General features: G+C 43.9%; 2 protein-coding genes across 2 annotated transcripts in view; one reads left to right on the forward strand and one right to left on the reverse strand.

Moving 5' to 3' along the window:
* The first annotated feature begins 37 nt into the window (after positions 1-37).
* The window catches only part of cog5 (component of oligomeric golgi complex 5), a 117,692-nt gene continuing 91,924 nt past the window's right edge, over positions 38-25,805 (forward strand). The window contains exons 1-6 of the mRNA XM_047022638.1: positions 38-237; positions 540-679; positions 805-862; positions 3,102-3,156; positions 3,427-3,496; positions 10,328-10,448. Coding sequence (XP_046878594.1) covers positions 147-237; positions 540-679; positions 805-862; positions 3,102-3,156; positions 3,427-3,496; positions 10,328-10,448 — 535 coding nt within the window. The 5' untranslated portion in view covers positions 38-146. The remainder of the gene's footprint in view (positions 238-539; positions 680-804; positions 863-3,101; positions 3,157-3,426; positions 3,497-10,327; positions 10,449-25,805) is intronic.
* gpr22a (G protein-coupled receptor 22a) lies at positions 15,624-23,476 on the reverse strand. The gene is made up of 6 exons (XM_047022643.1): positions 22,910-23,476; positions 21,915-21,966; positions 20,923-21,800; positions 20,131-20,257; positions 19,635-19,781; positions 15,624-19,384 (listed from the first exon to the last, which is right to left on the reverse strand). The coding sequence occupies exons 3-6, from the start codon at positions 20,964-20,966 to the stop codon at positions 18,338-18,340; spliced, it is 1,365 nt and encodes a 454-aa protein (XP_046878599.1). The 5' UTR covers positions 20,967-21,800; positions 21,915-21,966; positions 22,910-23,476; the 3' UTR covers positions 15,624-18,337.

A 25,805-nucleotide genomic window follows, 5' to 3' on the forward strand; every position in this document is an offset into this window, starting at 1 on the left:
TTTTACTTGCGACTTTCAGCAGTAGATTTTTTACTTTAATTGTTTTTCTTTAAGATGTCGCAATTATTTTCTTTGAACAATCGTTCATATGCATGTAATTAACACAACATTTTAAAGAATTACATTTGTGAAACTAAATATGGGTTATGACGATTGAATATGTCGTCATTGCATGTGATGAAGTGGCAATCATGGAGGAGAGTGAGGAAGCGTTCACAAATTCACTGCTAAAAGATGGTAATGTTACAATACTACGCTTTATGCTTGGTGTCGTTGTATTATGACATTATCGATAACAATGTGTGTATACAGTTTGTAATGTATACAGACCCTTACATTACATATAATAATGCACTTTCGCAATAAACCACCCGAGACTTGCTAACAGCAAGTGCAGTCATCTGTGGGCCACAGTAGTTGGCAAATTTAAAATGATTGTTACGGTTCAGTTACTTGTAAACATTACTGTGGTTATCCACGACCTTGTCTGACAAACGTGTGCGTGAAAAAGGATAAAGATTATTATATTTCTTTTTCAGAATGCTATTCAGACTTCGTGACTGAGGACTTTGACGTGAAAACGTACACAGCTCAGGCTATTCATCATGCTGTCATCGCCGAACAGCTGGCCAAGTTGGCACAGGGAATCAGCCAGCTGGACAAGGAACTCCACAGCCAGGTAGCTGCACAATAAGTGACTCCATCGAATTATACATGGTATTGTTACGATACACATTATGTACAACATCTAATAAAATGTGTTTCCCCTCGTCATGACTCTACAAACTTTATTCCTTGTGACAGGTGGTCGCCAGACATGAAGACTTACTTTCTCAAGCAACTGGGATTGAGTCTCTTGAAGGTAACACAGTATTTCCCTAACCGTTTAGATTCTACCTGGTACCTTATTGTTTTTCTGTCCTTCCAAAGTCGGGGTGGGGCCCAGCCGCGATGCCAGCAATAATCATGTTCATAACCAATTTTATTTTGAACTGAAATACTCACCATTTCATAAAAAAAAGCAAACATAAGCATTGTATTGTTGCTTTAGTAAAATGTAGCCTGTTTCATAATGAACCCCCCCCCCCAGTTAATTTATTGATTTAAGGTTAAGCTAATACTAATGTCAGATTAAACTACATTTAGTTGCTATGACAGGACCAGTGTTGGGAATAACACGTTACTGTAACTCCACTACTTTTGGCGGTAACTAGTTATGTAACTCATTACTTTTTTCAATTAAATAACGCAGTTACATTACTGAAACTTAAATGGGCTCGTTACTCGTTACTTTTTTCTTGCATGAATTCCCCAATTTCCTGTTATTAATACAACTTAAACAAGTTACGGTGACGCAGTGTATGAATGAATCACTCTGCATTTTAGACCAGCCCACACAATGGCCGACAGTTCGGACCGTGCAAGCTTTGTGTCATGAAAATATCGACATTATTTTTCCCTTCCAGATCAAGGATAAAATATACTGGTTAGTTGTAGTTTGTGTGCAGGTGCGAGAACTTTATCCACTGCGAAGAATATTAATTATAATCTTCACAAGCACCTAGTAAAACAACACGCTTCTACAAAGCTAATCATAAAAGAACCCAGTGCTAGCTCCGCTGATCAAGCAGTCGGAGCCACTTCATCAAAACAGCCCGTGCTTGATTTTAAGTATTTCCAGTCTCTAAGCCAGGCAGAACTAAACAGAATGATTGCCAGGTATGTTGTCAAGACATGTGACCTATGTCGACAGTTGAGTCCGTTGCCTTCAGGCAACTAATGAGCAACATACAATGATATAACATTTGACAGTTGTCGTGTCCCACACTGTGCCACTGCAACACTAAAATAGTATAACTATCTGTGTGCGTTAATTTGATAAGAGAAGCAGGGAATTAAAAGTAACGCAAACGTTACTTTCCCTTGTAACTAATTACTTTTCTATGCAGTAACTAGTAAAGTAATGCAGTTACTTCTGAAATAAGTAACTAGTAACTGTAACTAATTACTAATTTTCGGTAACGTTCCCAACACTCGACAGGACTGGTTCAGAAATCGGGATATCAAAAAAGAAAATAGAAGAAAAGGAGAGAGCCACAAAAGCTATAAAAAAAAATTACAGTCAACTTTTAAAGATGCTCCCAGCCAGGCTGCAGAGACAAGCAGCAGTAGCCACAATGCTAGCCAAGAGGAAGCTAGTTTGAGCAAAGCTGACACTGAGAAAGTGCATGTTCTGCATTGCTCTTATTGCTCTGAGGATATTCAGCATTTTACCTTAACCACTTAACTGTGGCAGGAGGAGAAAGGTCCTTCAGTAAACTCAAAATCCTAAAAATTACTTGCGCTCCACAATGAGCCAGGAAAGGCTCAATCACAAAACTTGCCATTGAGTGTGAAATGGCTAAACAAATTGACTTCAAATACATAATAAAAGACTTTGCATCCAGAAAGACAAGGAATGGCTGTATAATAGGCAAAGATGAAGGCAGGTAAATTGCATTTTATACTAGAAAATGTGGTGTGAGTGTAGCACATCTCAATGTGTCAAATTGTTATTTTTATGTGTGTGTGTGTGTGTGTGTGTGTCTGGCCTGGCGCCACACAAGTTGTTAAGGCCTCTCAGTTATATTTATTAAACTTTATGTTTAAGTTTTATGTATAAAGATCAAAAGTATTTGTTTTGCTATAATGTAGCTCCCATCACTGAGTAAGTCTCTCTCAGTTGACATATGTTTTATGTAGGAGAGAAAGAGCACACACGCATGCGTTGAGTAAAGACCTATTAGGGGGGGCCCATTCAAATAATAATAATAATAATAAAAAGTGCTGTGAAACTCTAATAGCTGTAAGACAAATGTCCTTGCCTATTCACATATTGGCCATGTGGGAGCGGTATACTTTTAAATTTGATCCTTCCCCAATCCCCTGAAACACTCAAAGCCAAAGTGGTGCATAGATTTCAAGAGGATATTTTTTGTCCAAAAGGATAATAGTCTTGGGTATAAAGGCTCCCATACAAAAATACATAAATGTATAGTGCAGAAACAGACAGACAATGAAGTGCATGCCTTAAGTGCTTTGTTTGTCTTGCTGTGTCTCAGGTGTCCTCCAGATGATGCAGACCAGGATAGCTGCCTTACAGGGAGCTGTGGACAGGTAGGTCCAACCCCCCAAACCACAGACATCACTATGGATCCAGATCCATTAAATAAAAAAACCCAAAACACATTCAAACTCTCTGTTTAAATCCTCAGGTTGTGGGGGGGCGGATCTTAAATATTGGGAGTTATAATTATCATGATTAAGATTGAAACAGTGCCCATATTGGCTATATCCATCCCATGCTTTCAGGTCAGACCAAGGGGCCGAGGTCTGGGAGCTGTCACCATCAGCCCTAAATCTGACATTATAATTTATCTGCTGTAGGATAAGGACTAAAATTGTGGACCCTTACAACAAGATTGTCGCCAGGACGGCCCAGCTGGCCAGATTACAGGTACAATTTGTCTTCATTTTGACTGTTGATTCCGTATTACTTTGTATTTAAATTGCAGGGGAAGATGGCCCCTCAAATGTTCTTTACCCGACTGGCCCTGATTCTGACTGTCCTATGGTGTCTCTTGGAAGCAATTGGTGGCCAAGCAGCAAAGCTGCGAAGCCACCTTAAGTGTTTTCTACCTTTTCTTATTATTATTATTGGGTGTGTACTCAAGCCTTCGGCGAGTTAAATCAAATCAGTCTTTCAATAGGTGAAACTATGTGACTACTAATCTGAACTTCATTGCCAAAGCCTAAACGTCGTCAATCTGTTCATGAAAATAATTCATGTCAGCCTAATCCGTACAAAGGAACGTTAAATCGAATTCAAGCAACGCAATCGCTACCAAGGCGAACACAGCAGTAGTCTAGTAGTAGTACAATTTCCCAGGGTCAGCTTCTCCACACAGGGCTACATCGCATTTTGCATTGTTACTGACGATGATTGCTACCAGTGAGCTTTTTATGAATGAGCGATTTTCCCCTAAATAAATGTCAAGCTTATTTACGTTTTTGGGGGCATATTTTCAGTTAGCAGATGGTACTTTTTGAATCGCGGGTAACACTTTAGATGAGCTCACCAAATTCATAATTAATAACCAATTTGTTACCTATTAGTTAACGGTTTGTTCACCATCAGTTATTTATTGTTTATACAAAATGTATCATTAGTAAAGCATTTGTTCACACAGTTAGGGTTAGGGTTCGGGTTTAGGGCTAGGGTTTAGGTTTAGGGTTTAAGTTTTGGTTAGGGTTTAGCTTTACTAATGCTTTACTGATGATACATTTTGTATGAACAACAAATAACTAATGGTGAACAAACCGTTAACTAATAAGTAACAAATTGGTTAATAAATTATGAATTTGGTGAGCTCATCTAAAGTGTTACCGAATCGCGATTACATTTGAGATAGGCCTACTGCCGGTGACAACGTTGTTATTAGAATGAGCTTCAAAGGGGGTTCTTTATTAATGAATGAATGCAATATGAGTAGGCTAAATGCCTGAAAATATCACGTGAAGGGAAAAACTTAAAGGACGTTTAAGTCATAGAGTTTAGGACAATTTTTACACCGGACTTCCCAATTTATTCGTTTTGATTCTATGAGGCTGCTATATAGCTGATCACCATTCCCTCTTGCAGGGGAAATGAGAAGACAACGGTTTCATTCTAAACTTCACTCTTAGTATTTTGAGTGTTAAGTGAGCAGCAACAAATGTATGTTTTTAAATCTATGTAATCTTTACAAACAATAAGTATGCATTGTTATATAAAATATACAGAAATATCAGTTGTAAAGATTTAATAAAAAAACTGATCCCTTTGCAACCGATGCAAGCAAGCCTACAATTTTCCCAGAAACAATTTCCCCAGAAATTGTACCCTGTCTAGTTTAAGTGATTCCTTTGTCTTGTAATATCTTAGGAGATCCCGTAGGGCTGTCCCCACTCAGTCGACTAGTCGATTTTCCGGTCGATATGCTCTTCGTCGACTAAGAATTTCGATCTGCCGTATGGCAGTGTGAGATCTGATTTCCGTTTGTGTCACCATTGCAGAATGAAAGAAATGTTCAACAGAAATTGTAGATTATATTATTTTAAGACAAAGAAAGCAACTAAAAAAAATATAGTTAATAGAAAATATGTTGTTTTCCCTTTCGTTAATCTTTGCTTTGTTTTGTTTGTTTTTTGCACATGGCACGAGCACAATTGGCTGCCGAACTACAAACTCTGCCATAGCCTACTTTGTCGGTGTTATTAGGCAAAATGGCAAAAATAATCTGTGGTATGGGAGCATTTAATTTACAGTACATTTACAAAGTACCGGGTGACTCAAACGTTGAATGCAAACTCTGCCAACAAAGTTTTTTTTTGTATAGTTCGACGTTGAATATGATGTAGCCTACCACCTGAAAACCATAAGTTATCCTATTTCACTCATGCGCTGGGTTGAAAAATGAATATGCCTATTATAAGAATCACATCCAAATCGAATGACATTATCTTCTCCGGCCAAGACAACACAATCTTTCTCTGTTGCTCCATTCCCCACTCGGCTTCTACGTAAGTTCGCATGCTAGACTTTTTCAGGCAGTGAATAGCGCGCTGATTTGCATATTAAACAAACAATATTTTTTATGTGTAGTACATTGTAAGAGATACTAAATACCATTGGCATTCTGTTACAACAGGACTGGTGATACGAGTCTTATTATTAGTAGGCTATTAGCGGCTGAATCTGCAATGTCCAGCAGCCATTGAGTCAGATCGGGAACATTTTTGTACGTTTTTCTTTTGTGAGAAAAAAGTGTTTCAAATTTCGATTAGTTGATTTTCAGACGTTTTAGTCGAGTCTTGGTCGACCCAAAACAATCTTAGTCGGGGACAGCCCTAAAATCCCGTGTCTGACACGTCAACTTGTGATACCAGCCGAATTGATGTGGCTGCCATTTTGAATGAATGAATAACGTTTCTTTTGCTACCTCCTATAAAGTTTTTCCAATCTTCACCAAATTTGGCACAGATCATCTTCAACCCAAGCCTCACCAAACCTATCACATGTTTTTTGATTTTCAAAACCTTTTTACTGGAACAGCCAATTAAAGTTGTCAACCAAGCCACCATAAAACAGGCTTGCAAACTCTTCACCTTTAGGTGAGACTCACCTTTTTGAAACCAAAATGTGTAACCTACGTGCTTCGTGCAGATCCGATGAGATTTAAAAAAAAATTGCCAACACAGCATTTTACCCGTGCTTCCCAACTTTACAACTGGTTCTGGAACCAATCGTCAATCCTAATGCCTCAACCTTACAGCCAATCAGAGGCTGTATGGGGAGAGACCCAGACTCGCAAAGGAGAAAACAAAAAACCTAGTGGAAAGCTCCAACAAACAGAAGTGAGCAATCCAAATGAAATGCTGGGATCGACATCATGGGGCCTTTGCCCTGCAGCCCCGAAAGAAATGAACACCTTCTTGTACTTGTGGATTACTATACTCGCTGGGTGGAAATTTTCCCCATGCGCACAGCGTCCGCACCAGTCATTGCTCGCTTGTTCCGGAAAGAAATCCTCACTCGCTGGGGAGTTCCAGACTTCATCCTTTCGGACAGAGGATCCCAGTTCATTTCCAACTTGTTCACAGAACTTTGTAAGAACTGGACAGTAGCCCCAAAACTGACAACAGCCTACCATCCTCAGACGAACCTCACTGTGAGGGTGAACCGCAACCTGAAATGCATGATTTCATCCTACATTGAGGAAAACCACAGAAAATGGGATCAGTACTTACCTGAATTCCGATTCGCCTTAAATTCTGCCATCCATGAGACCACAGGGGTATCTCCAGCCGAGCTACACCTTGGGCGGAAACTTCGGAGCCCCATGGATAAACTACTGAAGGGTCAAAATCTTTCCCCCGATGCTGCCGGATATGATGTAGTACAACACATCAAGGATCTGCAAAAGACCTCAGCAGTAAGAAGGCAAAGGCGAGACAGCTGAGAAACTATAACAAACGCCGAAGAGACGTTTGCAGCCTCCACTGGAGGATCTGGACGAGCCTGTGAAGTCTCAAGTTGCACCCATCTTACATCATCTAGTAGAAACAAGTTTAATACAATATAAAAAATGATGTCTATTAGATGTGTTAGCTTTACAGTAAGTGATGCTTTAGACTTTTGCTTTTTAAAGAAGGTCAACACAGGTAATCCTGTTTGTTTAATTTTTTTTTATGATGTATACTATACAAAAAAAATATTTATAGTTAGAAGAACATGACATTGCCAAATTTGGAATAGGGACTATAGTTGGTGGGCCGAGCCCGCGTATCTGCTTTAGTTTTTTTAATTACCTGTCCCCATCGATGGAGGAGCTGGATTTCAATGTCGTTTTTTTTCAACGAATACCATAATATGTAGCATTTTGAAAGTGTTTATGTAGTCTTGGCTCTTCCTCTTGTGTTTAAAGGAGACTTAAAATCGACACTGGCTGACCCTGAATGGGGTAGCCATTGCAAGTGATCCCCAAAAACCCTGTTAAAAGTAATACACAACATCCGAGTTGGACTGTTTTTAAAGATGTTCTATATTGTGTTCCAGGTAGAGGGTGTAAGCTGTCTTGTGTCTACCTCTTGTTGAGTGTACTGTAGACTGAGGTTGCTGGTGAAGGGACCCTGAGCTGACTGGAGATAGTAGACTGAGCTGGCTGGTGAAGGGACCCTGAGCTGACTGGAGATGGTAGACTGAGCTGGCTGAAGATGGGAGACTGAGCTGTGTCAACATAATCAAACGAGCGATGGGTCTCGGTCTGCTCTAAAAGTTATTTCCTGACCTTTAACCTTTGTCACTGTCTTTATTGCACCATAAACATTTAAATATTGTTTTTTAATCTCTTCACTCTATAGCCTTTATTGTACAAACTCTACAAAGGCATTGTCTCCTCTCTCTTTAGCCTCAAAAAGGTCACTGACAACAACATCTGAAGCTAGTTTTCATGATGTTATGTGACTTTCACCCTCTGTCTGGTCAAATGGGTTGATCATACATTTGATTGTTGATATGATGTTTTGAATATCCTTTTTATCTTTTCATGATTCATGCAGTTCACTGCGTTGGAGTGATGTGGTGCATCTATGCACTGCATCTTTGTTTCGGGAGAATCCAGTCAGTCCAATTTTAGTTTTGGAGTCTGTTGGCTGTTTGCTCCATGACTTGGTCACAGGCAGAGTTTGCTAAACCATACTCCTGTTTTCTCTGAGCAACTAAATCCCCAGATTGTACCTGTTGGTATATGCAAAATGTGTGTCCTCCAGGACTGTTTATCTCCAGCCAGTAAGAAGACCCTAACCCTAAAAAAAACATGGGAGCAGACACTCGGACAACTAGAGGGGCATGGTATTCCACATCAGATTATAGGTCTTCTTTGTCCTGCCCATCCTCTCCTCTGCCCTGCCTGTCCTGTCTGTGCTTTTAATAAGCATACAGTGTCTGTCAACTAATTTTCAAATAAAATGTGGTGCACTTAGATTGTAACAGCAAAATTGATTTATCAGTAGGTTATTTGTATACACTGACCCCATTGAACATCTTGCCACACAGGAAACCTTTTCCAGAGCTGCATTTTCACTCTTACGTGCTTTAGCTATATTTGTTGTGTTGGTGAAGTTACTGTAACACCCCTGTGAAATCCAGCATTACCTAGCACAGTGGTTCCCAACCGTGGTCCTAAGGGCACCCCTGTCCTGCATGTTTTTAGATGTTTCCAGTCACCTTGACATGTCAAAATCAGACTGAATTACAGCTGTTTAAACTTGGGCCAAATCTGACAACCGCTTGCCACTGGATAAACTGCTTATATTTTTACTCAGTAACTGAACTCCAGTTTAAGTGATTTCCAGCACTTAAAATAGCTCACTCGGATAAGGTGGTGTCCTGGCAACGGCAATGTCAGAGGTTCAAATCTAGCCAAAGCAGACAAGCTTGTCATGTCTCTGATTCTCTGTTTGGCGAGACTGTAAGACAGTGCAAAGGAAACCAGGTACACCGCAGTCGTTAGCTACCTGTAGTCAAGCTAAATATAGTCAATGCAATCCTCACACACATTTTCAGAATTATTTTTGATTTTCGAAACCATTTGTCGGGTACAGCCAATCGAAATCGTCAGCAGAGCCGCCAAACCGAAAGTTGAGCAATGGCAAAGAGTAGCAATTTATTTTTCATATTTAATGTAATATTTTTATTTATGTATAAGCACTAAATAGTTTAACCTTTTATATCCTTTCTTTCTATAGCAGTAGCACCTCATGTCTCTCAAATGAAAATGTGTGACGCTGGTATGAAGATTGAACATATGCCATCCCTTTTAAATAGTCTTGTTTAGTGTTTACAATGGCGCATGAACCACCCCCCATTAAATCACCGATGTGGTTTGAATCCTTGCTGAGCTGTCAGAGCGTCCGTTTACAAAGCTGAATCGATACTGAGAAATCAAGACCAGGAAGGTTGTATTCCTCTGTCCAAGTCCCTGGACAAAGGAACCTGAACCAGGCTCTGCCTCACCCTCCTCCCTGCCAGTCTGTGGGGGGTCTCTGTCTGTCTCTCTGTCTTTCTCTTTTTCTCTCTCTCCTCCCTCAGATTCTCCTTATATCCCTTTCTGCTCTCTTTTGTCCATACTCTGATGTGGGTTTGTGTTGAAGTCTGACTCCTAGCCTTCCTGTGAACCTGACCCTCCCTGGACTCTGTCCTGTGCTCTCGGTCTGAGGTGTTTGAGTTGAGACTGAGATAGGGGCAGATAAGTCACTGCTGGATGCCACAAGGGTACCCCCCTGCCCTTGCGCGCGCCTGTCTTCTCCAATTTTGTCCTCACATCATGGCAGCCCCCTCTGTCACCCTCGGATACAGCAATCAGTTTGACACCCGCAGGCACAGGAGACAAACACATACCCTCTCCAGCTCACACACGCACACTCACAGTGGACTAGATGCACCCAATGCTTTCAGCTGAATCACCACCCCTTCCTCTTGCTTCTCCTCCTCTTCTCCCCAAAATGCCGGTGACCTCTGTCTGTCCTTGCTCTTTGAGCGTTGTGCTGACACTCGCCCTGCTGTTATTGCTGTTGAGTCACCTCATCGTCGCTGTCTATCATATCAGGTGGCATAATATCTCACAGGAAATCAAATGGATAGAAGGTCAAGGGGGGAGCTAAAGGTTTGACCACTTGCGTACCCTTTGTTTAGCTTTTTGCTGGTATGTCACTTTCTGTAACGACTGCTCCTGTCTCTGGCCTCTAGGTGGCGTGTGACCTGCTGCGGAGAATCATCCGGATTCTGTACCTAAGCAAGAGGCTCCAGGGGCAGCTCCAAGGGGGCAGCAGGGAGATCACCAAGGCTGCCCAGAGCCTCAACGAGTTGGGTGAGTTGGGGACCAACACTGCCCCAGGTCTGGGGCTTTGGAGTTTTTTAGGGGGGAAGGGGCATGGAGGGGCTTAACACCTGAGGCTGTAGGAGCCAGATGTTTGGGCTTGGGGGCCCTTGAGAGTTTGGCTGACACCTCAAGTTTGTAATCCCCTTCCTAGAGGTGGTGTGTTGGTCGAAGGCTGGGGGACCTGGAAACTGTTAGTGTACATTGACCATCTCACGTGTACCCAGGGTGGGGGGTGGGAGGCTTTGCAATCCACTGTGCTGGACTCAGAGACTTATCAAATCATGCAAATCAAACCTAGCCTAGGTCTGGGCCCTGTGGGCAGAGCAGGAAACTTAATCACACCATTATACTAGTCGTCTGCCTGTAGTTGATGATTCATCCCCACCCAGTCTGACAAAGAGCTCCAGTGCGCGTTCGTGCTTTGTTAAACAGTGGCCGTCCATCATGAGTAAACATTTTGCGATCACATTTTTGGTTGTAGTTGTTGTTGTGGTGGTTGTTGTCGATGGACATTACCCATAATTGAACATTTGGACGTTATTTATCAACTCCCACAACACAGTCACACTAGTTTTACAATGGCGGAAGCATGACACACTCTGTGACTCAAGTTGAGAACAAGAACAAGTTGAGAACTCTTGACAGATAAATGCGGAGCGTTATGTAAATGATGTGTGTGTGTGTCCTGCAAGCTACAGAGTAACAGTAGGACTCTAGAAAGCCCTGTGTTTCCCAGAACAAGCCTTTTTGCACACTGTTCTGTCACATGTGTCTTTTGTTAATTCTACTGATATGCTTTTAGGTTGTGGCGGCCAATCATGTGGACCATGTTAAGGAGGGAGGAAGGAAGGAACATGATGATGATGATGAACAGAGGGAGAGAGAAACAGTGGCTGTGTTCGAAATGTCTTAAAATGCGTCCTTCCTTCCTTCCTTTTAAGACAGCGAGTTCTGTTTGAAATGTCTTAAATCTTCTCTTCCTGTCTAATAAGATACCTTGAAATACGTCACATAACGGTCATTTTTTAAGAGAGCATATGAGCTGCCTTGCTGTCTTAATGGCGGCACGTATTACCCAAAACTCTGTGCGCGGGGTTACCGCGAGCAACAAGTTAAACAGAATCCTTTGACCGCCATTGCTCTAAGTTTTTACAATTCATATTTCAGCCAAACGGTACTTGTAAATCAGCATCTGAATAAGAATGTATCGAGAAGTGGGCAGTGTAGTTGCTGAAAATGTGCTTTTTTATTGATGACACTCCTAATTAGTAAATTTGCTCCGACTTTTCGATAACGTACTGTAGCTAGCATCGCAGTGCAGACACTAGCTAGTTGCTGCGTTTTATCATAATCCTATCAAATAAGTGAAATACAAATACAAATGTTATGAGCTATTGAGCCTATATCTCGTTAGACACCTGTCTAGTAAGACATCAAGGATTAAGACAGCTGTCTAAGTTTTCGAACACAGCCAGTGTTTCCTCTAGGATTTTTTTTGCAGTGGGGGCAGGTCTGTCCGAACTCTGCCCCCCCCCCCCGGAAACAAATGTCTACACGTCATGTCACAAAGTTCATAATTTTACAGTTTTACCATCAAATCTACACCCAAAAAAAGTCGAGCAGGGAAGCTTTCAAGAGATATGGGAATTCTGCTTTTTGCACCTAAAATACACACGTGAGCAAAGGCAGCAATCGCTATCGAATCAACAGACGTGCAATTTACTGTAGCTAGCAGGGGAAGAATACAAACAACGAAAATCACCAGTTAACTTAATTTAAATTAGCAAGAACTATAGACTAATACAATGACAGGCTTACATTAACTGACAACATAAGTTATACGATTTACGCTACAGTTCTCAAGGACGCACACACGCAATCTCAACTGCGGTTTGAAGCTTGTGTCCGTGCTATTCTCCGACATGCAAAATCACTGCTGATAGACGGCCCAAAAATTTGTACAGCCCTATTTCTGATACCGTGGCTGCAGACATTTTGCTGTGACAGGCCGCCACGCGGAAACACTGAGGAAACGCTGAGAACAGAGAAGGCAAGGGAAGTCAGAAAGGGGGGGGGGGGGGTGACATAAACCTTGCCCCTTGCCCAGGGTGCCAAATGTGCTAGGACCGCCACTGCTCCCTCCCGCTCCTGTAAGGAGGCAGTAATGGCGGTGTGTGCTGCTGGCCCGCTTCTGAAGCCCCAGTCTAACACAATCACACCACAGCAGCAGCCTAATGTAATTTACAACACCTTGCTTCTGTCAACCACTGGACCGCGCTAGCAGGGTAGGAACACTGTACAGGTGGACACACTAAGTCACATGCGCACACACACACACATGGGCGCGCACACGTACCCACCACACACACAGATAGGGGGAAGGGCAGTTGAGAAGAAAGGAGAGTGGATGGATGGAGAGAGCAGGGAGGATAGACATGGTGGAAAGGGCTGGTGAATGTAACAGCATGATTGAAGTGGAGGGTGTGTCCAGGGACAAGGCCAGTGGCATGCTGGTTTGTGTGTGTGTGTGTGTGTGTGTGTATGTTTCGGCTGAGGGCGGGGACACACTAGCGCCTGCTATTGTTGATGGGAGGAATCAAAGTCAACTAAATGTCAAGTGGCAGGTCTGTAAGTGCTGCCAACACAAAACAGGGGTGAGGTGGGAAGGGGTGGAGGGGTAGGTGGGAGTGAGGATAGAGAGAGGCAAGTAACAGTAAGACAACACTAGGGGGAAGAGGGGGGGAGGAGATTGAGGAAAGGATATGTTACAGATGACTAAATCGAAACGAGATTTACCGGCACACACTCTCTTTTCACTAGCCTTATCCCTTGGATGATAATGGTGTTTCAGCTCTCCGTGTGTCACTTACATGTCTGGGGACACTGGATAGCAGACCTGGCCAGAGCCACAAGTTGGTGTGTGTCATGGACTAGGATCAGATGTACTTCTCTTGTAGATTGTGTGGTCAATATAATGAAGTCAGTACCCAGTGTTGTTGAGTCCCCTTCTCACAATCTAATTATTGTCGTCTTTTCCTCAGGTAATATTAGTTTCCTCCCCTCTAAGGGAGCTACACTGTGACCTGTCAGAGATTTTCAGGAGATGAGGTGTCAATCTCAGTTCCCAGTTTCAGCTAAGTCCTGCCTGTCACTCTGCAGCTCTACGGCTTGAAAAAGCCATAGAAGGAAAGAGGGGAAAAGATAGCTGCACGGTAGGCTACTGGAACATCCCTTCCTGGCAGGTTCGTTGTGGCTCCGGCCTTGGTGTGTTTTCTGACTTGGCTTCTGTAGAGCTGCACCGGCCAGCCTGATAGTTCTTGAGTGTTCTGAAGTGTCCTATCAGGACCTCTTGAGTCAAAAGCGTTCTGCATATCGGGGACGGGGGGGATGGGGGGAGGATGGCAATAGACAGTGTACGAAATACCCGTCAATATTCGGGCAGGTCGCCATCTTGCGATTGTTGCGCAATACCGATCAAAATTTGCTCAATATGCGGTAGGCAAGCACGGACTGGGAGTAAAAATAGGCCCTGGACTTTGATCCAGACCGGCCCAACAGAACCGGCTCCCGTATATGCCACCACAGCGCCCTGATAATGCATGTACATTCTGGGTTTGATGTGATGCTAGTAGAGAGTTCTACAGTTAATCCGAGCGTGCTATGCGCGCGAGCAAAGTTTTTTGGCAGATTTCAGCTAAATACATTTGTTGGGGCCCTGAAAAATGTTTTGGGAGCTTGATGTAAAATAAACATGGCGCTACCGATTGCCAGTCCGCTACTGGCCGTAGGTATAAAATAGTACCTATTTCATGGATGCATCAGTCAATCAGTCTGTTACCTACATGACAACACACACGCACACACTTAACCATTTTTGATAATCCGATATGCTATTATTCTAGTATTATTCTATTTGTTAGGCTAGTATTTGTAAAGCAACACTGACATAAGAGGTTGCATTGGCTAAAGTTGTTTGGATGCACGTTGTTTTATAACAAGGAGGCAAAGTTCTGCATTACAATGCAGACATGACAAATATTTGGCACCAACCTGGCGCATTTACAAGAGCAATTAACTGAATAAATGCCAGGTATAGCCTATCGGAGACAGTTGTGGTCTTTCCATGCGTCCACCTGCTTCGTTGACCAACCAGCCGGCAAGTCACTTGTGCTAGCAGCAGTAGCAGCTAACGTTACCTCAGCACCTGCTGCGTCTTCGGAACACTCGGCCTCAACTAAACGTTGTTCTTCTGGGGAATCACTGTGTTCAAGGTCCTCTGTTCTGGCAGTGAGTGGGCCCACTGTGCTAGCTGCAACAACATTGTCATTCGGTACCTCCTCTTCATCTCGGAGTGCCAACTTTTTGGATTTGAACCCAAAGTGTGTGAATGATACACTCTGCTTTCTCTTGCTAGCCCTTGACTTCTCAACGTTTCGGTTTGGCGCACATGGCTAACTATACGTACACAGGACTGGCTGTCTCCGCTTGTCCCCAAAAATTTTGAATCAATGTTTTGAATTCTGAATACTGGACATGGTGAGATTAAAAACATTTTAGTGACCATTACTGACAATAGTAATTTATTTTGAAAAAAATTTAGACCCCTTTCAAATTTTGCTTTTGAGGCTTTCAGGGGGGCTCATGGGGTAATCGGGAGGGTTGAGCCCCCCCGGACCCCCCGTATTTCGCACACTGGCAATAGAGATACAGAGGACAGAATAGAGAGAAAGGGGGGAGGGGAACACGAAGACAGAGGGAAAGATGAAAAGGTTTGGGTAAAGGGTAGAAAAGAGGTGGAAGGATAATGAGAGACAGAGATGAAGAGAGAGGTTCTGAAGAGTGTTAGGGTAGTAGGAGGCCCGTCCCTGCCTCTGGGTCTCAGGGGTTGATGATATGATGCAATGGAGGGGAGGGCAGGGAATATGAAATCATTTAGCGTGTCTGAGGTTGCTGGGTCACCACACCGCTGGTTTTGGAAACGGTGCAATGATTTCAGATTCCTCAAAAGGGAGAAGAATTCCGCCAGTGGACCAAAACACTAAATGCGGTGAAGGCCCGGCGCAGATTCTTTCAAAGGTCTCTCCCCCCCCCCCCCCCCCCCCCCCCCCCCCCCCCCCCCCCCCCCCCCACATAGTTGGCATAGTGGTCCGATAATTCCTTAATGGTGCATCCGAGGCTGTGTGAGTTGTCGACCGTCAGTGAGGACAAATGACTCACATACTTCAGAGACAATAGCATTTCAGCTCATCCTCCTCCACTCACCTCTTCCATCTACACATTTAGGCCCACCTTTGTTGCGTGTGTTTACATGTAACTGTGAGAGAATGTCTGTTTCCAGCCTAGTTAGCATATTCAGTAGCCTACAACACGTTCTGTGTAAATATATATATATATCTTTTTTTTTTAAATGGTTCGGAACCTATCTGCTTTATCTCCGTGTTAGTCATTCACTTTTGCCTGTGTCATCCCCACAGTGGAGCGACTGAACAGGGGGTGAGAGAGAAAGAGGCAACCTATATTGAACGCTTTGATGGAGCCTCAGTTGACTCGAGTCAGTTCTGTCTTTGTAGTTTCTGGAAAACCACCAATAACAGAGCCTTATCATCATCCCTTAAAATTCATACAAATCAAGAAGCCTTAAAACAAGCTGATTGATTTGTCCAACAGGTAGTCCATGAGTTGTCTGTCAGATTTTATTTTTCATCAGTCAGTTTTTTTAGTCAGTTTTTTTTAATAAGCTGGGCAGTGGTTTTATTTATGTTTTTTTCGGGACCAACCACAGGCCCTGCTTTTGACCTCTACAGAGGTTTTTGTGTTGGCCAACCAAACACTTTCCACAGGGGTTCATTAATTTATATATATATATTTTTTGTCTCTGCTGATATGGCACAAGGCCAGCTCCCACACACGGAGCAAAACCAGCCGTGTCACACTGCTTGTTCTTAAATGTATTTTTTTGGTTCGACATTGACAAGACGAACATCACACACACTCGACCAGCACGAGAGCCTCTTTCATCGGCAGTTAAGACAAACGTCCAGTCCAGTGCATGAAGCTCTCGTTCAGATAATATGCATTGTGTGAGAATGCAATCCCTCCTCCCCTACTGCCCTTCTCATCTCGACGCTCCTGTCCCCCTCATGTCCTCCTCCAGCCCCCCGCCCTCCCATCTCCGCCCTGCCCACCTGCCCTCCAACTCCCACTCTCCTCCTGTCTCTCCTCCCCTCAATGTTGGTATTCAGTGTGTGAGACCATGATGACCACATCCCCCTGGATGGGGCCAGGGTGACCTTCCAGTGTCAGCATGGAGTGATGTTGATGCTCGGTCTGCCACAACCAAGCGCCATTATTTCTGTGGCACCACACCCTTGGGGGTGATACATATGATGGTAGGGGTGGGGGGGCACGAAAGGGAGAAATGTTTAAGCACATGCACATCCCATTTTACAATCGCACACTCTTAACACAGTCATGCTTGCATTACATGCCCTCCCCACTACTGCCAGCCAAGGGCTTAAGAGGAGCAGTCACAACCCCCACTCCCACGCCCACCCCTCCTCCCTCAGGACCAACACCTCTACTGGTTGATAGCTATGCGCTAGCCCCAGACGCTAGCAGTTGATGGGGAAACAGATGGGTTTGACATTCGAGCCCGAGGTGATTTTGAAGGAAATCAGGGCTGTTATTGAGCATGGTTTTGCCTGGCCGGACACCAGATAGGATGTAAATGGTAGAACGGCAGCTGGGTTAACACAAGGCCACAGAGGGAGATGGGGAGGGATCCAGCTGGGGTCATCTCAGGCTGGATCCCACATCTCGATTCCATGCAGAAATCCCACGGCCACATTCTGTCCTGGCCACGCCATGATCAATTACCAGATAGGCGTTTGATTGAAAAGTGCTGGCCATGTGCTGGTTCTCCCCTGCCCATCCCTTGCTTGCTCTCTCTCTGTGGTGACACACAAAACAGGCAGATGGAGACAGGAAACCGGAAACAAAATATCCCTGTAAATATTTGTTCAGCTTTGCTGCCTCAATGTCTTCTGTGCCCAAGTGCCCGAGCTCATGAAGCAAAATGGAGTGCTTGAGTGTGTGACTGAGAACTCTGTTTTTTTAGGTTATTTATTAAAAAAAGGGACAGATATTTAGTCTTAAAGTATGAATGTATTTCTTTCCTATACTGTACATGGCTGTACACAATATAGTCTAATATATTACTAAAACAATGCCATGCAGTAAGTAGAGACATTAAGCAGCATTTTGTAAATTTCATTGAAACCACTCCATCATATCACACAATAAATAATAATAAATTATCCCCCTCGGGGCTTTACATGTAATACATTTTGAGTTAAATGATGGTGTCGGTGCTGTGGTTTCCCTTTTAAAATGAATTGCTACTTCACATCATTGTGTCCTTGTGTTCCACACCATTATTGCCCCCTCTTCCCGAGCTTGGCTCACCTTTACCGACTCTGCACCCTTGTTTTCCATCCCCAGAAAATTGGACACTATGCACAATTAATCACATTTTGCAAACACAATCATTTTGTCACATCCAATGTTATGTCCACCTTGCTTCAGACCTGTTCCCTGATAAGATTTTGTCATAATTTCTTCCACACAGTCCCAGTTATTCCTTATAGTTCGACTTAACACAATTTGTCTAAGTTATTTCTAATGGTTTACTTATGCCATGTTCTAGTTGTTCCCGATGGTTTCACGAATCCCACTTCATCTCAGTGGTTGAAAGTCATTTCAGCTAGAACATATCATGCTAGTGAATTCATATGGTTTGGCATATTTCATTCCAGGTTGTTAAATTTTGTCAATTTGACTTATTCCACGTTGTCTCAATACTGCTGTTCGGTTTCAACTTATTCCACATCCACAGAGGATAGGCACTTCTGCCTGACATCCGTTTCCTCAAAGGTGACCTTTTTGTTCCTCTTGGGGTCGATCCAAGAGTTATGGATCACCACGTTGTTAGGAGTTGGGTCAGCCTCCACCACTGACACCACCCTCTTCTTCATCTTGCTCTTCAGAACCTTCTGGAACTTCTGCCTGGTGAAGGCGTAGAGCAGTGGATGGAAGATGGTGGTCCCATACGCCATGACAAGGAATCCTAACCTCAGCCTGACAGTGACGTCGCTGGGGCCAGCACTTAGGATAACCGTGTTGAGCACTGTGATCGGTGTCCAGCACAGCAGAAAGGTGGAGATGATGAGGAGTGACATCCTAAAGACGCGCTTCTGCCGTTCCCGCCGCTCCCGGTGGCGTTTCACCGCCCTCCGCAACGCAATGATCATGGACACTGATGTCCGCATACCCAATGGTGTGTTCCCTCCGCCCCTGACCCCCGCGCTGCTCTGGGACGCGTCCGTAGACTCGGCCTGTGGGGCCGTGGTCAAGGAGATTGTTTTCTTCTTCTTGGGCTTCTTCTTGGGTGGGTTGTGTTGGAAGCGTGTGCCTATGCGAATGTTCAGTGCCTGGAGGATTTTGTAGTATGTGACCAGCATGACCACAGCTGTGAAGAAGAATATGGGAATCTGGGCTAGCAGGTGGTAGTACAGTCCCTGTTCTGTGGTATACTCATTTTCAGGGAGCACGGTAGTCTGGTTAAAGCCATAGTCTGAGTCCAAATGGCTGAAGAAGCCCACCTCCATGAAGGGCACCAGGAAACTGAGGAATGACAGAGCCCAAATAGAGCCCAAGAGGGCTGCTGCCCGGCCCATGGTCAGCACACGGTTCGCGGGGCGGACGGAGATGTCGTAGCGGTCCACGGTGATGGCCAGGACGTTGGCGGCGGTGGCCACGCTGGCGAAGGAGACGCAGGCCTCGTGGAAGCAGTCAATCAAGGCCGTGTCAGCTCCCAAGGGGAGGAGTACCACCACGGTCGTCAGAGGGATGCACGCCACACACACCTTAGAAAACAGAAAGACAGAATGACAAGTTCGATTCAATCATGAAAAGACCATGACACTTGTAGACACCTAGATCTGCAGCTGTAATCCTAATAAATATGATTGAAGATGAACTTCAGAGGGGAATATGGACTACAGAAATCCCTCCTTCCGTCTCCATTCTTGCCTCATCCTAGGTTGAAGAAATATAATTGTACAGAGGTTTTTGAGCGGGGTTAGTTGTAGGAGTCCGCTTGTTTGGGCCACCCACCAGAACGTCAAGAACGTGGAGGTTCATGGTGACTATGTTGGAGACGGAGCTGACCAGGTTCTGTTGCATGCAGTAGAGAACCAGCACGGTGAGGTTGGAGCTCAGACCCAGGACAATCTCCAGCAGCAGGAACCCAGTCAGAGACACCTAAAGAAGGAGAAGAAGGAGGAGGCGGCAGAGAGATGGAAAGGGGACTGTTGACTGGCCTTACTGGGGATTACATATTGCCGTCTCCAAGAAATTTGCCAGTGAATCAAATAATTTTCTTTGCAGCTTCTAAAATCTATGAAGAACAGGTTTATACAGGGACATTGTATCACGATACAATTGTGACAGTTGTCTTTTTATTCTAAAAAATGTTGTCTTTCAGTGGAGTTGAAAGCAACCCCCTTGAAATATTCTAGTCACAAAATGTACCTGTCTGACTTTGAGCATGGATTTTATACCTTTGAACATCTGAACAATCTGAATGTGCCAGCAATGTCACAATGTCTACCTGGAAACTGAGAGGGTAGGGTGCAATGGGTGGGGTCAGAGAGTGGTCGGAGGGTTCCGCAATGTCATAGACAGTCATGTTGCTCATGGTGGCTTCAGAGGTCAGCACAGGGGGGGTATGCATTATTCTGGGGAGAAAGGGGGAGAAACCAATCAGCATGGGCCTTGTCCAGTTTATGCATGACTCCTTACTTGTCTTTGGTGTCTTTTCTCAATTTCTTTTTTTGTGTGAGAGTAAACAAAAAGTCCCACAAATGTTATCCATTAAATGTGTCTTCATAAAACTACAATTTCCATTCACTATTATTTTTATTTATTTTTATTTTTGTTTTTATTCACAACCTAATCTTGATGTAATTGCAGAAAGAGGGCCATTAAACATCATTCCAGTTGTTGGGAAGCCAGTGAAGGCAGACAGGGATGATTAACTGGCAGCTTGTTGTAGAGATGGTGTTCCTCTGTCTATATCTGTTTACGGGGAATGTCTACATTTATTCATTTAGCAGACGCTTTTATCCAAAGCGACTTGGCTTATATTTCAGCTGTTTTCTTTTTTTGACCCATGAATGTAATTGTTTTGGTGCTGCAGAAGCAAGCACTATGTTTGTTGTTGTGGTGTACAATTCTCTGGACAGTGAAACTGAGTATACAGTATGTTTTGTGTAGAGGCCAATGTTGAGATTGGCCTTGTGAAGTTCGAAGAAAACCCTTGTGAAGGGGTTTTCCCCTATAGATCAAGATGAAAGTGAGGGTGACACACACATAGACACCACAGTTCATAAAGCCTACTCACCCCTCCCGTGAATACTTTCTCCACCTCAGGAGTACATTGAGCATTTTAGAGGGATTTTCTTGGCTCTCAGTAGAAAATCACAGGATCCCACCATTATTTTACTTCATGGTGCTTTCACTGCCCTTTTTCAACACAGTTGATCCAGCCAGTACAGGCTTTTTTTGAGTGGGTTGTATAGTATATCTCCCATGGACTTTAATTGATGGATCAAGTCCAGAAGAGAGTGTCTCTTAGAGAGTGTTTATCTTTATCACAGCAGTAACTGAAGGACTGGGTCCAACACAGCAAGTATAAATGGATCATGACCTTTTACATCCACAGAAACATGGCATTTCAGCGAGGAGAGAGAACTGCTGGTTCTGTAAGCGGTTGTACACACTCACACACACGTCTTTGAGTGGGCGTAGAGGATGGGCATGTCAGTCCACGAGGTTCTTGAAATCAATGATTTCTTTCATCCACCCTTTTTTCTACTCTGTCCTTTGTATTTTTTCAAAACCATGGGCTCTGATGTCCTCCACTCCTCGTAAAGCTCCCAGTGCCAGAACAATTCCAAACTCAGGTTATCCTGTCTTTTAGGGTAGAAGGGGGGAGCACACCTTTCTTTCCTTCAGTTAGGCTGTACGGAAGGCTCAGTCTCTCCACTTGGTGTATAGACTATGCTCTCTGTATGTTTTGAATGTGGTCAGATGAATTGGTCCTTCAGTGTCTCCTCAAAGAGCTAGTTGAAGGTCCAGTATATGTCTAATGAAGTTTAATGGCCCTGATGTAGGTAATCTCAGATTCTTTTGTATTCCACGGGAAGAGGAGGCCAGCTGACCTCTGGAGCACGCTCAGTTTGACCCAACCGAAAGGTCAAAGGTCACAGACCAAACTTTCTGCAGGGTTAAAATAAACAAAGCTCGAGTTAAGTATTTGGACTGCCAGACTTTTTATTTTTTCTCACTTTTTCTTCTTTCCTTTATCATGCTGTAGAAGAGAGGGGGAATTACATCATGTTGACTGTCTTTGCGGCTCCCCTTCCATCACTGTGTCCCCTTAATCCTGTACAACAAAGAGATGGGGAGAAGGAGGGAATTTTAATGAAAGGAAAGTCTTGAATGAGTGACTGCAAGCCAAGTGTGCCACTTAAGATCCTAAAGCTCCCTAATCGGTGGTCGCCATTATCTTCTATCTAAACAATCAGACTGTCAGTCATCCACTTTGAACTCATCAAGAGGTTGGGGTTTTAAACAGTGGGTTTTCTCTGTTTCAGAGCTTTCATCAGCTGGTGTTAGATTTGTTTGGGTGTGTGTAATCAATTATTTTGCTATCTTTGTTGGGTGTCCCTACGGCATTTGTTTAGCAAATTAACGCTGTGCCTGTGTACTGGTCCTTTGTGCGACCATCTCTCTCTTTCTCTCTCACTCTTTTTTCTTTTCATCTTTTCATCCTTTGTCATTTTTTCTGTTTCTTGTCATAGTTATAGCACAGCATGAGAGGGAGGTGGGAACTAATGCTGATGACACCAATCCATATGACAGAGCAGATGAGAGCATTTGATCCAGAAATGATGATCTACAACAAACATTTTGCACAGAAAGACACACTGATCACACACAACTCAGACAGGCAAAAATACCACAAATACTACAAATACCACCTCCACAGTTTGGAAAGCCTCGGCCATCTGTATAAGTTAGACCAAGTCGCCAGGCTATTTTCTGTTTCGCAGTGATGGGATACTTGTTTTGTGTTCTGTGTATGCTCTGTAGCCTCCCCTGTCTGGGCAATCACTGTTGTCATTGTTGTTGTGTGGTTAGGGCAACAGTTTCAACCAACGATCTGACCACACTGGTCGTGTGTACAATATCAAAAGAAAAGGACAGTTGTCTTCCTAACATGATTTGAGACAATAGCTGTTATTTATGTCCATTTGGAATGACAAGTCTGCAATTGTGCATTTGTGTTGAGCCCGTTACAGTTAAAAAGAGTGCGTGATATTTACCTCTCAGACAGCTAGTGGTCAGGGTTACAACATCTCCTTGTCCTCCCCCCGCCCTTCAACTCTTAGTCTCCACAGACAATTTATACGTTAGGTCGACCGGAGACTCTTCGTCAGGTGTGACTCGGCAAACTGCAGGTCTGGGGACAGGAAGCTGAGGCTGTCTGTGTGAGGGGATGGAGAGAGGTGCAGAGCCTTAGTCCCGTATCTTTACGATTGCTGTCGGTGGTTTGCCGGGATACGCTTTAGGGATCCAGGCTTGGAAGCACAAACACGCACTCTCCTTCTCCTCTTCTGTCTTCTCCCTCTCTGCTGTGCCACTCGCTGTCTTGCCCTGGCTGTTAGGCTCCCCCCCTCCCTCTCTCTCTTCATCTCGCTCGTTGGTCTCTCTCCCTCTCTCTCTCTCTCCCTCTCTCTCTGTCTACAAGCTGTAATAGCCCTTCCTACTCATCTCCCTCCTTTTTATCCAGCAGTGTGTCTTTGGCTCTCTTTTTCTCTATCACTCTGGTCACTGTGTCCCCCTTAGCATCAGCTCTGGTTTTTGCTTGATGCTTTGCTCTCTCTCTGTCTCTCTCCCTGTTTCATTTGACTATATATATATATAATATATATGTGTATATATATATAATATATATATATATATTAGTCAAATGAAACAGGGAGAGAGAGATAGAGTGTGTGTGTGTGTGTATATATATATATATATATATACATACACACATTTAAATTCCCCGTAGCCCTTTCCAGCCTTGTGGAGGTGTACAATTTTGTCTCTAGTGTCTTTGGACAGCTCTTTGGTCTTGGCCATGTTAGTAGTTGGATTCTTACTGATTGTATGGGGTGGAAGGGTGGCTTTATGCAGCTAAAGACCTCAAACAGGTGCATCTAATTTAGGACAATAAATGTAGTGGAGGTGGACATTTTAAAGGCAGACTAACAGGTGAAGGTCCGAATTCTAGCTGATAGACAGGTGTTCAAATACTTATTTGCAGCTGTATCATACAAATAAATAGTTAAAAAATCATACATAGTGATTTCTGGATTTTTTTTTATTTGATTAGGTCTCTCACAGTGGACATGCACCTACGATGACAATTTCAGACCCCTCCATGATTTCTAAGTGGGAGAACTTGCAAAATAGCAGGGTGTTCAAATACTTATTTTCCTCACTGTGTATATATACATTTTTTATTGATTAGTATTTTCAGCTGCTGGTTCCTTTTGTAATACATGCACCACCAATTATGATTTAGCATGGCTTAAAAAGACTTTCTCTTTCTCATTTTTTCTTTCTCTGTCCAACTGTCTCATTTTCACACACTTTTTGCCATTCCCTATGGCAGTCTTTCTCTCACTTGCGCATGCTCTCTCACACACAAACACAATCCCTACTCTCTTTGTCCCTCTTTCATGCTCGCTTTCTCTCTCAAACTCCCCTCACAAGCTCTCTCTGTCTCTGTCTCTGTCTCTCTCTCTCTCTCTCTCTGTTGTATTTGCGTTCCCCCAGAGAGCCTAGCACAGTAACCGTGGCGTTGGTAAGGGGAGCTCTTCACTCACGTTCGGGGAAACCGTGAGGACCTTTGGCCTATCCTCAGGTGTCAGTGTTTGCCGAGACGTCCTATTGGATGGGGCACAGGGGCTTAATTGTCCCAATTGGAAGGCAGGCATGTAATCTGCCAGATTCTCCTGTCCCGGAAGCCACTCTGTTGTCACAGCCAACCCCTCTGGCATTGGCATGACAACGGTGGCGGCAGTTTTGCCAAAGAAGGGCTGCCGAGTTAGAAATCCTCAAGCGCTATCAGTTCACTCAGGGTAACCGTGTAGGGAAAAGATATACTCTTGACTATTTTAACAGGCTCCACTAGGCTGCAGGAATTTTCTAAATATGTTGGAGTGTTAGCATCTCTATAGGAAGTATAAGGAACTCCCTCTTTCCACACCTCTCTTTTCACCAAAGAAGAGTAGGGAGAGGTTTGGGAAACAGAGAGAGAGAGAATATTGTTGAATGACAGACAGAGAGACAGACAGAGAGACAGACCGAGAGACACAGAGAGACACAGAGAGACACAGAGAGACACAGAGAGACACAGAGAGACAGATTACTCTGTCCAGCTCCATAGGGGAGGGACTACTCTGTCACTCATGGGTACCTGCATAATTCCCTGCTGTGTGGGACAGCATGGCAAGGATGGGACCAGCTGTGTGTGTGTTTGAAAGATCGAGAGAGAGGGGGGGAGCAGCTCCAAAGCCCGTCACTACTGATGTCTTTATCTCGCTCCAGCGGCACAGACTGCTGAGAGCTGTGTGTGTGATGGAGGGTGGGTGGGTGAGAGGTTGTGTGCCTTTCCAAGCAAGCAAACGTATGTTTGTATCTTTGTGTGTATGTCTGTGTGTGCATCTTATGGGATGTGTACTGGCAGCACCATGAGCAGAGCCGACAGACCTGAAACAGACAGGCAAGGTTCAGTGTTGACGACATGTAAGAATCAGCCGGAAGTTCAGAGAGACCTGAGAAGTACCTTGCGAAAAGTAGCCTTAACTTTCCTAGACCTTTAGCTACGGCACTAATGCTGAAGGCTCTCTGATATAGCTGTCAGTCTTAATAGAACGGCGTAGGTATGCATCGTTGCTAAGGTGTGCTGACATTGTGACTGTGCGTATGTGAGAAAGAAGCGTGAGTGACAGAGAGACGGAAGAAGAGCAGGGAAAGGAAATGCAGCTGGACGAATAAGCTGCGTGTTTTTACCTAAATAGTGTTAAAAAAATGTTTTTACGAAACGCAATATGTGGCAGCCAGTGTTGATTGCAGCACTGTACTGTAGGCCTATTAGAAGACTGCTAGGGTTGGCGACATAGAGTTAATATAACTAGAGTAAGCTACTTTTGTCTTTCAAGATGG

This window comes from Hypomesus transpacificus, chromosome 7 (genome assembly GCF_021917145.1).
Source record: "Hypomesus transpacificus isolate Combined female chromosome 7, fHypTra1, whole genome shotgun sequence".
NCBI classification, from domain to species: domain Eukaryota; kingdom Metazoa; phylum Chordata; class Actinopteri; order Osmeriformes; family Osmeridae; genus Hypomesus; species Hypomesus transpacificus.

What these genes read in the sequence shown, in the direction of transcription:
- gpr22a (XM_047022643.1), bottom strand. Translation starts at nt 20,966, where the DNA reads ATGCTCAATGTACTCCTGAGGTGGAGAAAGTATTCACGGGAGGG. An exon ending in CCTACCCTCTCAGTTTCCAG is followed by an intron (nt 19,782 to 20,130) that starts GTAGACATTGTG and finishes CTCCTTCTTTAG; the next exon opens with GTGTCTCTGACTGGGTTCCT. An exon ending in TCCACGTTCTTGACGTTCTG is followed by an intron (nt 19,385 to 19,634) that starts GTGGGTGGCCCA and finishes CTGTTTTCTAAG; the next exon opens with GTGTGTGTGGCGTGCATCCC.